The sequence below is a fragment of the Rhinoderma darwinii genome, chromosome 1 (assembly GCF_050947455.1).
Source record: "Rhinoderma darwinii isolate aRhiDar2 chromosome 1, aRhiDar2.hap1, whole genome shotgun sequence".
In the NCBI taxonomy this organism is placed as follows: Eukaryota; Metazoa; Chordata; class Amphibia; order Anura; family Rhinodermatidae; genus Rhinoderma; species Rhinoderma darwinii.
Genome location: NC_134687.1, coordinates 111,167,953 through 111,180,904, shown reverse-complemented (window position 1 = coordinate 111,180,904; position 12,952 = coordinate 111,167,953). Strand labels below are relative to the sequence as shown.

General features: G+C 45.0%; 1 protein-coding gene across 3 annotated transcripts in view; it reads right to left on the bottom strand.

Annotated features, from left to right (window-relative positions):
* Window positions 1–12,952, bottom strand: part of MARCHF1 (membrane associated ring-CH-type finger 1) — a 312,223-nt gene that overhangs the window by 77,991 nt on the left and 221,280 nt on the right. For all 3 annotated transcript variants that reach the window (XM_075860278.1, XM_075860277.1, XM_075860276.1), the window contains one exon: window positions 3,511–3,658. In XM_075860278.1, the coding sequence (XP_075716393.1) occupies window positions 3,511–3,658 (148 nt within the window). The remainder of the gene's footprint in view (window positions 1–3,510; window positions 3,659–12,952) is intronic.

Genomic DNA, 12,952 nt, shown 5'->3' with positions numbered 1-12,952 from the left:
AATATCAAGTTTTCCGTGGATCAGTTTCAGTGTGAAGAATTGGAAAAACGAGCGATCTGAGTGCCTTCAAACGAGGCATGGTTATCGATGCTAGACTAGCCGTGACCAGTATGTGAAAAACTGCCAACCTTATGGGATTTTCTTGTGCAACGGTGTTGAGAGCGGTGGTGTAACTACCGCCGTAGCAGCCGTAACAGCTGCTACGGGGCCCGCGTTCCCACCATGGCCGGAGGCTCCGCTAGCAGCCGCTATGGCTGCTACAGCGAGACGCCACTGAACACTACGCCAGAGCAGGGAGGTATCTCCCCGCTCTGCCATTAAACAAAAGACATGTATCCCCTAGCCACAGGATAGGGGATACATGTGTGATCGCTGCCATTTATAGGGAGAACGGGGGACTGAAAGTCCCCTGAAGTTCTCCATCACAAACCTCGGACTTCCGGGGTCTGTGTCGGCAGCTCCGTAAAAATGAATGGAGCACCGGTCGCGCTTGTGCGCATGCGTGACCAGCGCTCCTTTCATTTTTAGTGAGCTGCGCAGACGCCGGAAGTCAGAGGTTAGTCATGGAGAACATTGGGGGACTTTCGGTCCCCCGTTCTCCCTATCGCGGCCAGCGATCACACATGTATCCCCTATCCAGTGGAGAGGGGATACATGTCTTTTAGTAGGACACACTGTAGGTCGGATTTTTTGGGGAGGGGGGGGGCTGTATGGCGTTCCCTACAGGGGGGGGACTGTATGGCGTTCCCTACAGGGGGGGCTGTATGGCGTTCCCTACAGGGGGGGCTGTATGGCGTTCCCTACAGGGGGGGGCTGTATGGCGTTCCCTACAGGGGGGGCTGTATGGCGTTAGCGCCATACAGCCCCCTCTGCAGATAACGGCATAAAGCCCGCCCTGTAGATAACGCCATACAGCCCCCCCTGTAGAGAACGCCATACAGCCCCCTCTGTAGAGAACGCCATATAGCCCCCTCTGTAGAGAACGCCATACAGCCCCCCTGTAGATAACACCATACAGCCCCCCTGTAGATAACGCCATACAGCCCCCTGTAGATAACACCATACACCCCCCCCTGTAGATAACGCCATACAGCCCCCCTGTAGATAACGCCATACAGCCCCCTGTAGATAACGCCATACAGCCCCCCTGTCGATAACGCCATACAGCCCCCCTGTAGATAACGCCATACAGCCCCCCTGTAGATAACGCCATACAGCCCCCCTGTAGATAACGCCATACAGCCCCCCTGTAGATAACGCCATACAGCCCCCCCTGTAGAGAACGCCATACAGCCCCCTCTGTCGATAACGCCATACAGCCCCCCTGTAGATAACGCCATACAGCCCCCCCTGTAGAGAACGCCATACAGCCCCCCCTGTAGATAACGCCATACAGCCCCCTCTGTAGATAACGCCATACAGCCCCCTTTGTAGATATCTACAGGGCGGGGCTGTAAAAAAGGCACTATCTACAAGGGGGAGGGGCCCCAGTCAAAAGTTTGCTATGGGGCCCAGTCTTTCCTAGTTACGCCCCTGCCTGAGAGTATACTGGTGTGATCGAAGAAAAACATCCAGTGAAAGGATCCTCTTAAACAACTTGTCGACGAAAGGGGTCAGAGGAGGATATCAAGAATCGTTCTGACGAACTGGCGGTGCGTAGTCAACCAAATTGCAGCTGAATACACTCAGACATGATTACTGCCAGACCTGTTGAATCTAACCATCACTTACATAGAGTCTGTCTGGCAATGTGAAGTCGGCTAGAAAGTCTCAAAAAGTAGCCCATGATGCCAGGTTCTAAAGAATCTACCAGTCTGAAATGGGTTACAAAGCCATTGCTAAGATTCTGGGACTCTAGCAAACCACAGTGAGAATCATTATCCACAAATGGAGAAACCTTGGAACAGTGGCGAACCTTCCTAGAAGTGGCCAGCCAACTAAAATTCACCAAGAGCGCATCGACGACTATTCCAGGAGGCTACAAAAGAACCAAGGACATCTAAGGAACTGCAGAAATTAAGGTAAATGTACCTGATTGAACAATAAGAAAGACACTGGCCAAAACTGGCATCCATGGGAGAGTTGCAAGGTACAAACCACCGCTGACCAAAGAGAACACAAAGGCTCATCTCGAGTTTGCCAAAAAAACATCTAGATGACCCCAAAACTTTTGAGTTCATAAACTGGGGACTGATGTGTTAAAGGTAGAACGTTTTAGAAAACATGGGTCTCATTACATCTGGCATAACACTAATGCCGCGTTCTACCATAAGAACATCATAGCGACACTAAAAAATACAAATGTCAAAAAGGCAGGAAAAAGATCAGCACTGCTCTAGCTCTTGGAGCACTATAAGTCTCAGTATCATACATGCAGCACAATCCTTGACAGGTTTCACATAAATTCACAACAGGTGGTGCTCAGTGGTGTAAAGGAAAAAGAGCTTGAAATGTGATATAGAAGAAGGGATCCCACTGCACTCACCATTCAGTAAAATATTCTTCTTTATTGAGGCAAACAAAAGACAGCATGGAAGTGAAGCACAAGCCTACGGCCTAGACAAAGCATAGGTACACGCAAAACGGCCGTAGGTTTGTGCTTCATGTCCATGCTGAGCTTCGTTTGCCTCAATAAAGAAGAATATTTTACTGAATGGTGAGTGCCGTGGAATCCCTTCTTCTATATTGCACAGCAACAGTAAAAAATGGTGGTGGTGGTAGTGTAATGGTCTGAGGCTGGTTTGCTTTCTGCAGGACCTGGACAACTTGTCATAATTGTTGGCACCATGAATTCTGTGATAATATTCTGTGGACTGATTAGTCAAAGGTGGAACTTTTTTCTCTATCAGAAAATCCTGAAGGAGAATTTTCGACCGTCAGTATGTGACTAGAAGTGCAAGCGCGGTTGGGTTATGCAGCATGAGCATGATCAGAAGCACACAAGCACGTCCACCTCTGAATGGCAAAATAAATAAAATGAAGGTTTTGAAATGGCCGAGTCAAAGTTCTGACTTGAATACAGTTGCTTGTGCAAATAAGGCGCGGGAAAGAGCTTCCTAAACACCATATTTTTTAATGTGTTTTTGCCAGAACACTAACATAAATAGGTTGATAGATCTGATTTACTGAATACTGATTAAACATATGAGGAGGGGGGGGGGGGGATTTATTATTTGTGTCGTAGAGTCATGAATTTACAAGTGGGCTAAAATTAAACAAATTACCGTATGCAAAATTCATCAAATGGTGCAGATGACATGATACATTTGGGGAAACTTGGTAGACATATTAGACATTTTTTATGTCTTTCTGCCTGCCATACATGTACACAAATATTTTAAGACACAATTTTAATACAATTTATGAATTGTCTTACCGAGACCCAGTTTCCAGACACTTCAAAACTGGTAGGTGTAAAAAGTGTCCCCACATTTTTTTCCACAATGCTAATGCAATTTGCTTGGTAAATCTATAAATAATCACATATATTATGTGCATATAAAGTCTTACCGTTATCATTGCCTTGCCTGATTTCCTCTGCTGTCCGGTCGATAAGAACATAGAGAGACCATACTACGCATGTAATTGCAATTATGTGGAAAGTGACAGAAAAAACTATTTTCCTTCTTTCACTTTTGGTCATCTGAAGTTTTTCCCACTGAAATTAAAAAGTTAAAAAAAGTTAACATTGCATAAGCGAAAATCTCCTTAAAAAACATTACTTCCCAGGATATTTTATTAATATGCATGAAATCTGCCACAGCTTATCCTGTACAATCATACAGTGACCATGGACATTAGTTTAAAAAGTGCGGCTATGGTTGCAAAATATAAATCACAATCACTCCTTAGGCAGCTGTAGATGTTAGAAATAGTATTTTGGGGTTTAACTCCTTCACTCTGCATGTCCTATAAAAATGCATATTTTCTCTTTCGGTGCCTGCTGAATGGGCGGATTGTACCTAGTGTTATATCTTGACAGAGCTCAGCACTCACATATCACCCTACTGCTGCTCTCTATCATAGCTTGAAGTCTCAGAGAAGTGGAAAGTGCAGCTACATCACCCTCCTCCCCCTCTTTCCAGCCTACCGTAGTTTTCAAGACAAATTTTTTGGGTGCTTGGGTTAATATAAATAAATGCAGTCTTAACCCCTTAATACCGAAGGTATTTGAGACGTTAATCACCAAACAATTTTTTAAGTTTTTCCATTGTCGCATTCAAAGAGCTATAACTTTTTTTATTTTTCCATCGATATAGCTGAACAAGGACTTTTTTTTTTGCGGGACTAGTTGTATTTTTTAATAGCACCATTTTGGGGTATATATAATTTATTAAATAAGTTATTAACTTTTTTGCAGGGGTAGTGGAAAAAAACCTGAAATTTCGCCATTCTTTTTTGCGTCTTAAATTTACACCGTTTACTGTGTGGTATAAATAACATAATAACTTTATTCAGTGGGTCGTTATGATTGCGGCAATACCAAATTTATATAGGTTTTTTTATGTTTTACTACTCTTACACAGTAAAAAACACTTTTTTTCAAAATTATTTGTTGCCATATTTTAACAGCCATAACTTTTTTATTTTTCCACCGATGTAGCTGTATGAAGGCTTTTTTTTTTGCAGGATGAAGTCGTTTTTATTGGTACAGGTGACTCTTTGATCACTTTTTTGAAGGCAGGATGAACAAAAAACAGAAATTCTGGCATTATTTTTTATTTTATTTTTTGCGGCGTTCCCCCGTGCAGGTAAAATATAACAATTTTATAGTTGGGATGGTTACGGACACGGTGATATAAAATATGTGTAACTTTTTTTCGTAATAAAGTATTTTGGGGAAAGGGGAAAAACTGGGTTTTTAATTTTTTTTCACTTGGGACTTTTATTTATTTCTTTCAAACTTTATTCAACTTTTTTAAACTTTTTTTTAGTCCCACTAGGGGACTTTACTGTGCCATCTTTTGATCGCTTTCATAATACACTGCAATTCTTCTGCATTGCGGTGTATTATTGCCTGTCAGTGTAAAACTGACAGGCTTCTGTTTGGTCATGCCACTGGCATGGCTGGCATGGCCTAATAGGCAATCACTAAAGGCAGACCTGGGGTTAGGTAGGCAGAACTTTGTTAGGCCCCCGGCTACCACAGAAATCATCAGCACCCCAAGGGGTGCCAGTTGGGGGAGAGAGGGAGCCCCCTTCCTCTAAAACTACTCAGATGCGGTGGTCGCTATTGATCACCACATCTGAGGGGTTAAATATGATCGGAGACCACAGAGGTGGTCTCCGTTTGTTGCCCTGAAACACTAGGCTGTTAGCAACAGCCCGGGCTTCAGGAGCACCCTGCCCGATGAAAACTTTTTCTATAGTGCTGCAGTGAAAAGGTGGTGCTTTAGAAGAACTACACTGAACAGCCGCCATAAAAACACTATACAGCGGTCGTTAGACAAGTTTGGGTGTTTTTTTTTGTTAATTTAATCTGCAAAGATGACAAAACGGCATATGGAGAAAAGGTCTAATGGAGGAGGGAGTAAAATGTGAGTAAAATAAACTATTAACAAAAGAAGATTGATGATTATCCCTATTATTTAAAGGAGTGTTTGTATTGTCACATGGAGCTATAGTTTATCACTGTGGTATTAGCTCAAATAACTGAACATTGAGCTGGAAACAATTAATAATAATTATAATAATCTTTATTTTTACAGAACCAACATATTCCGCAGCACAATTCAGAGGGAACGTGTACAGACTATATCATACATTACATAGTGACAAAACTAACTAACAATTCAAACAAGAGGAGTGAGGACCCTGCTCACAAGAGTTTACAATCTATGAGGAATTAGGGGGGGGGGGACACACAAAATGTAAAAAGTGCTTGTTTTGTACAATGGTCCAGCCATCTTTTATAAACATTAAGTAGTACACATAAAACTGCATGAGCCGGTCACCTGCCAGTATCTGTGTATGACTGACATTAAGTGCATTAGGGTGCAAGGAGTGTGGGGGATACTGCTGACTGAAGGGGTCAAGTTCTGTAGCCTAATGCAGTGGGAGGAGGTAAAGGAAAGGATTTAACGTAGATTATATAGTTATAGGCTTGTTTAAAAAGATGTGTTTTCAGGGCATGCTTAAAACTGTGGATGTTGGGATATAATCTGATTGTCTGGGGGAGCGCAATCCAGAGGACTAGTGCAGCACAAAAGAAAGGTTAAAGACGGGAGCAGCAGGTTCGGATTATGGAGGATGTTAATCTTAGATAATTGCAGAACGTAGAGCGCAGATAGGGTGGTAGACAGACAGTGGCGTAGCTATATGGGTCGCGGCTGTCACAGTTACGACTGGGCCCCTAAGCCTGGGGGGCCCACGGGCCCCCGTTGCCATACAGCAGACTTGTTAAATAAATTTTCTGTGCCGTGAAGCTGGAACTTCCTGGTTACGGTCACATGGTACACTTAGTGACACATCTTCCAGCCAGTGCAGTGGAAGAGCCAGTGCGGAGGACTCTAGGTGAGCTGCAGAGTCTGTATTGTAATGTGTTGTGTTGTATTGTGTTCCATTGTATTGTAATGTATTATGTTGTGTTGTATTGTGTTGCCTTGTAATGTATTGCGTTGTATTGTGCTGTTTGCGGTGGAGAGGGTGGGGGGCCGTTAAATTACAGCCCCCCCTCCTGTCTCCACCGCAAACAGCACAATACAACACAATACATTACACACTGTGGGTCGCGCCCCACTGGGGGTTCTTGTGAAGACCTCCGGAGGGTCGCGAGTCACTCACCGAGGTCCCAGTTCCATTCAATGCTGGAGCAAGGAGCTGACATCTCCTTGATCCAGCATTCACTGTGCCCTGAGCGGCTCGACGCAGGCTGGCGGGATTTAGAGACATCATCGCACCTGTCTGGGCCGAGTCACTCATAGCACACACCGGAGGAGGCGAATCATCCTCCACCCGACGTGGGAACGGGGATAGGTAAGTAATTATGCTATTTTTCTATTATGCACATATGGGGGCATTATACTGTATAGGGGCTGATATTGTGGGGGGGGCATTATACTGCATGGGGGGCTGATATGTCATGGGGGGCTGATAAGATGGGGGGCATTATACTGCATGGGGGCTGATATGGGGGAATTATACTGTATGGGGGGGCATTATACTGCATGGGGCTGATATGGGGGAATTATACTGTATGGAGGCTGAGATGGGGGGGACATTATACTGTATGGGGAGCTCATATGGGGGCATTATACTGTATGGGGAGCTCATATGAGGGGCATTATACTGTATGGGGAGCTCATATGGGGGCATTATACTGTATGGAGGGGCATTATACTGCATGGGGCGGATATGGGGGAATTATACTGTATGGGGGGCTGATATGGAGGGGCATTATACTGCATGGGGAGCTCATATGAGGGCATTATACTGTATGGGGAGCTCATATGGGGGGCATTATACTGTATTGGAAGCTCATATGGTGGGCATTTTACTGTATGGGGAGCTGATATGGGGGCATTATACTGTATGGGGAGCTGATATGGGGGCGTTATACTGTATGGGGGCTGATATGGGGGGCAATATACTGTATGGGGGCAGCTATGTGGGGCATTATACTGTGGAGGCTGATATGGGGAGCATTATACGGTATGGGGCTGTTATGGGGGGCATTATACGTTATGGGGCATTATTCTGTGTGGGGGCAGCTATGGGAGCATTATACTCTGTGGGCCATTATACTATGGGGGCTGTTTGGCAAGGCTTCTGGGCATAGGCGCGAGCAAGGATCTGATGATTGTGGTGTTGGGGAGGGGTAGGGGGGCCCAAGCTGAATTCTTGCACCCGGGCCCATGAGCCTTTAGCTACGCCCCTGTAGACAGAGATAAGGGAGGAGATGTAAGGAGGTGCAGCACTTTGGAGAGCTTTGAGAGTAATACTTTTAAACTTTATTTTAAAGTGAATGGGCAACCAGCGCAGTGACTGGCACTGGGTAGAGGCATTGGTGTAGCAGTCGGTCAGAAAGATGAGCCTGGTATTCAGGATAGATTGGAGAGGGGAGAGTTTAGTGAATGGAAGACCGATTAGTAATGAGTTACAGCAGTCAAGACGAGAGTGAATCTGAGTGACAATGAGAGTTTTGGCTATTTCCATGGTAAGAAAAGGACGGAATTGTGGAGATGTTTTTGAGGTGCAGGTGACATGAGCGTCAGTAGCGTAACTACCTCTGTAGCAGCCATAGTGGCTGCTACTGGGCCCTGCTCTGCCGTAACATTCAATAGTATCTGCGTCCTTAGGATACTATTAAACACTACGGCAGAGCAGGGAGGTATCTCCCCGCTCTGCCATTAAAGGAGTTGTCAACTGTCCCGAATTTGCCGGGACTGTCCCGAATTTACAGGGACAGTCCTGGCAAATTACTGTCACGGGACTTGTCCCAGCAACTGCTATATTCAATTGTATCTGCGTCCTCAGGACACAGATACTATTGAATACCATGGCAGAGCAGGAAACTATCTGCTTCTTGCTCTGCCATTCACTCCTCCTGGAGGGAAGTCCTGGGCAAAGCGCTGCCAAATCCCTGGCCGGGGATTCCGCTGCATGCGGTGCCACTGACGTCACTGCCCTTACATGGACAATGAAGTCAGGGCTCTCTCTATGAGCGGAATTCCCGGCCAGGGCGTCAGCAACGCTTTGGCCGCGGATTCCGGCGCTCTAGGAGTAGTCCATGACTTCACTGTCTATATAAGGGCAGTGACCTCAGGGGCACCTCCTGCAGCGGAATCACCAGCCAGAGTATAGCCGACGCCTGGCCGGGAATTCCGCTCATAGAGGGAGCCACAATGGCTATATCTACAGGGACAGGGAGGATGTGGGGGCTTTCTACAGGCGGAGTATGTGGCACTATCTACATGGGAAGTGTTTGGCACTATATACAGGGCGAGCAGGGAGCATGTGGTACTATATACAGGGGGAGTATGTGGCACTATATACAGGGAGAGTATATGGCACTATCTACATGGGGCTGTGTGTGGCATCATCTACGGGGGGTGTAACATCATCTACAGGGGGTGTGTGGCATCATCTACAGGGGGGGCATCATCTACAGGGGGTGTGTGTGACATCATCTACAGGGGGTCTGTGTGGCACCATCTATATGGGGTCTGTGTGGCATCATCTACATCTATCATTAATTTCAATGGATCTTCCGGACACACAAGCCAGTCACAGACCCTGAAAGTCCCTTGCTTCTCATGGAGCACTTCGGGGGCGTTTCGGTTCCCGGTTCTCCTTATCGCTGGTGGTCCCAGCAGTCAGGGGGGCTGTAAGGCGCTATCTACAAGGGGGCTGTATGGCACTATATACAAGTTAGAGGTGGGGGTGCTATATACAAGTGGGTGTGACACTATCTGCAAGGGGCTGTAAGGCACTATCTACAGGGGGCACTCTCTACAGGGGGTTTGTGTGTGGCATCCAGGGGTGGGGGAACCAATCAAAAGTTTGCTATGGGGCCCAGTCTGTCCTAGTTACGCCCCTTATCATCGTGCTTGAATTTAAGGAGTATAGGAAAAATCTGAGTCCAGCATAACCCCAAGACAACGGGCGTGCTGCCTAGGAGTTATGGTAGTATCACACAGTGAAATGGAAACATCGAGTTTAGGTACAGAAGGTTAATAGATGGTGGAAACACAAAGATCTCAGTTTTAGAAAGATAGTAAGTGGATAAGGAGAAGAAGTAGAACCAGCAAATTATGCACTAAATAAGCGGTCATAGAGAAAGGAAGAAAACCAAGAGAGAGGTGTGCCCTTAAATCCAATAGAGTTCAGCATATAGAGTAGGAGTTGGTGATCTACAGTTTCAAAGGCTGCAGAGAAATCTGGAAGAATTAACAATTAACAAGTGATGGCAATGTCACTTGTTAATTAACTTAGGACCAACATGTCACAACACTGTGTATCAGAGCATCAAGAGTTGACATGTGATATCTACAAATCTGTGTAGAATATTTGGATGTTAGATCAATGACAACAGACATAGCACATCAAGTTCAACCTGTCATCTTCATAGCCTGGCTGCTCCAGAGGAAGGCAGAAAACATCATGATTTGTCTTTAAAGTAGAAAACACTCTTCTGCACCCCACAGCGACTATCAGACAGGTCCCCGGATCTAAACACTATTTTACCAATGCTGTGGTAGTCCTTGCACTTGTCCACAGCCTGTCTTAGTCAATTCTTCTGGGGAAGAATTCCATAGTTTTAACAGCAAAATCAAATCTTTTTTTCAGAGCTAGTGATTAAATCTAGATGTAAAGATGACCTTGTGCCCTCTATGAAAATGTTAGACTGCACAAATTGCTCCGATGTAATAATTCTAAATTATCACATTCCCATTCCTAAGCACACAAGATCTACTGTACCTTTTAATAATGTACTAATTAAAACTGAGGGATAATTAGACGTCTGGGGACTATTGTTGTGTAGAATATAAATGTATTGAATATGTTTAATATATTTAATTATGAATATATCAGCAAACAATCCCGCACACAATTCAAATGATTATTATTATTATTATTATTATTATTATTATTATTATTATCATTATACAGTACTGACTGCAGCTTTCTACAACTTGTATTAATAAAAAGGATTATTTCTCCTTCAGCCACATAAACATATAGGCAGGGGCGTAGCTAGGGGGGGGGGGTGCAACTAGGTGGTAGGGAAGGGGGGGTGCCGCAGAGCAGCTGATCGCTGCTGATAGGTGCCCTGTATGTCAGACACCTGCAGCAGCTTTAGGAAGAGCCAGGAAATCACGCAGCGGCGTTCTGACTGGGGTCTGTGACGGCCAGGAAGTGGACCAGTCCAGCCACCTTACCTGTCACCTGACCTCACGTCAGTGACATGAGGTCAGATGACTCAGGTCAAGGGACTGGTCCACTCCCGTGCTGCGCCCTCCCAGCATGTAGGGGGCGCCACTGGGCACTGCCTCTACTCTGTGCTCTGCTGTTACACACATGGAGTAAATAACAGCCGAGAAGCAGAGGAGGAGGCTCCACCCACAGCCGGTCCTGACCAGTGATCCTGTCAGCAAGGAGACATGGTGAGTGTCTGTGTGTAATTGTGTGTGAAGTGTGTATACAGTATGTGTCTCTGTGTTTGTATGTGTATATGTTACAGTGTGTGTGTGTGTGTGTGTGTGTCTCTGCATGTGTTTGTCTCTTAAATCTACTACATTATCTGTACTCAGAGAGTTATCACTGTGTTATCTGTGGTGTTACATAGGACTGCAGGTAACATCTACCTCATTATCTGTAATCAGAGGGTTATCACTGTGTGTTATCTGTGGTGTTACATAGGACTGCAGGTGACATAACTACATTATCTACTCAAAGAGTTATCACTGTGTTATCTGTGGTGTTACATAGGACTGCAGGTAACACTACTATCTGTACTCAGAGAGTTATCACTGTGTTATCTGTGGTGTTACATAGGACTGCAGGCAACATCTAACCACATTATCTGTAATCAGAGAGTTATCACTGTGTTATCTGTGGTGTTACATAGGACTGCAGATGACAACTACATTATCTGTACTCAGAGAGTTATCACAGTGTTATCAGCAGTGTTACATATGATTGCAGGTAACACTACTATCTGTACTCAGAGAGTTATCACTGTGTTATCTGTGGTGTTACATAGGACTGCAGGCAACATCTACCACATTATCTGTAATCAGAGAGTTATCACTGTGTTATCTGTGGTGTCACATAGGACTTCAGGTGGCATAACTACATTATCTGTACTCAGAACATTATCACTGTGTTATCTGTGGTGTTACATAGGACTGCAGGTAACATCTACTACATTATCTGTACTCAAAGAATTATCACTGTTATCTGTGGTGTTACATAGGACTGCAGGTAACACTACTACATTATCTGTACTCAGAGAGTTATCACTGTGTTATCTGTGATGTTACATAGGCTGAAGGTGACATAACTACATTATCTGTACTCAGAACATTATCACTGTATTATCTGTGGTGTTACATAGGTCTGCAGGTGACATAACTACATTATCTGTATTCAGAGAGTTATCACTGTGTTATCTGTGGTGTTACATAGGACTGCAGGTGACATAACTACATTATCTGTACCAGGGCCGGCCCTAGGATAGATGGTGCCCTGTGCGAAATGATCTTTCGGCGCCCCACCCCATCATTAAAAAAAAATGGCCCATAAAAAAATGATAATGCCCCTTTAGTGCCCCCATACAGTATAATAATAATATTTAATAATATAATATATTACAACCCCTTCAAGGACACAGTATTTTGTCCTCTAACTGTGCCCACAGTATTATGCCATCTGTAGTACCCCTACACAGTATAGTGTCCCCCTGTAGATTTTGCCATACAGCCTCCCCGTAGACAGTGCCATAATTCCCCACCTCCTTTTTGTAAATCGTGCCATACAGACCCCACCTCCCCCTTGTAGACATTGCCATACAGTCTCCCACCTCCCCCTTGTAGACAGTGCCATACAGTCCCCCACCTCCCCCTTGTAGATCGTGCCATACAGTCCCCGCACCTCCCCCTTGTAGACAGTGCCCCCAAACAAAAACAAAAATTGTACTCACCTTGGCCCCGTTCCCATGACGAACGGAGCTGCTCCATGACGGGACCCTGTAGCATAGTACAGAGATTCCCAACCTTTTTGGACTCGAGGCAGCACTGGAAAAACAAAATTTCCTCAGGGCCCCCCTACCAATTTTTTTTTGAGAAAGACAGAAAACGGCTAAGAACAAGCACTACACTCGTAGGGTACGTTCACACACGTTTTTTGTAAGGCAAAAAAAATCTGCCTCAAAATTCCTTCAGCAACTGACAGCGTTGTGTGACCTTTTTTTTGTGTTTTTTCTTAAGCTGTTGAAACGAATGCAAAAGAC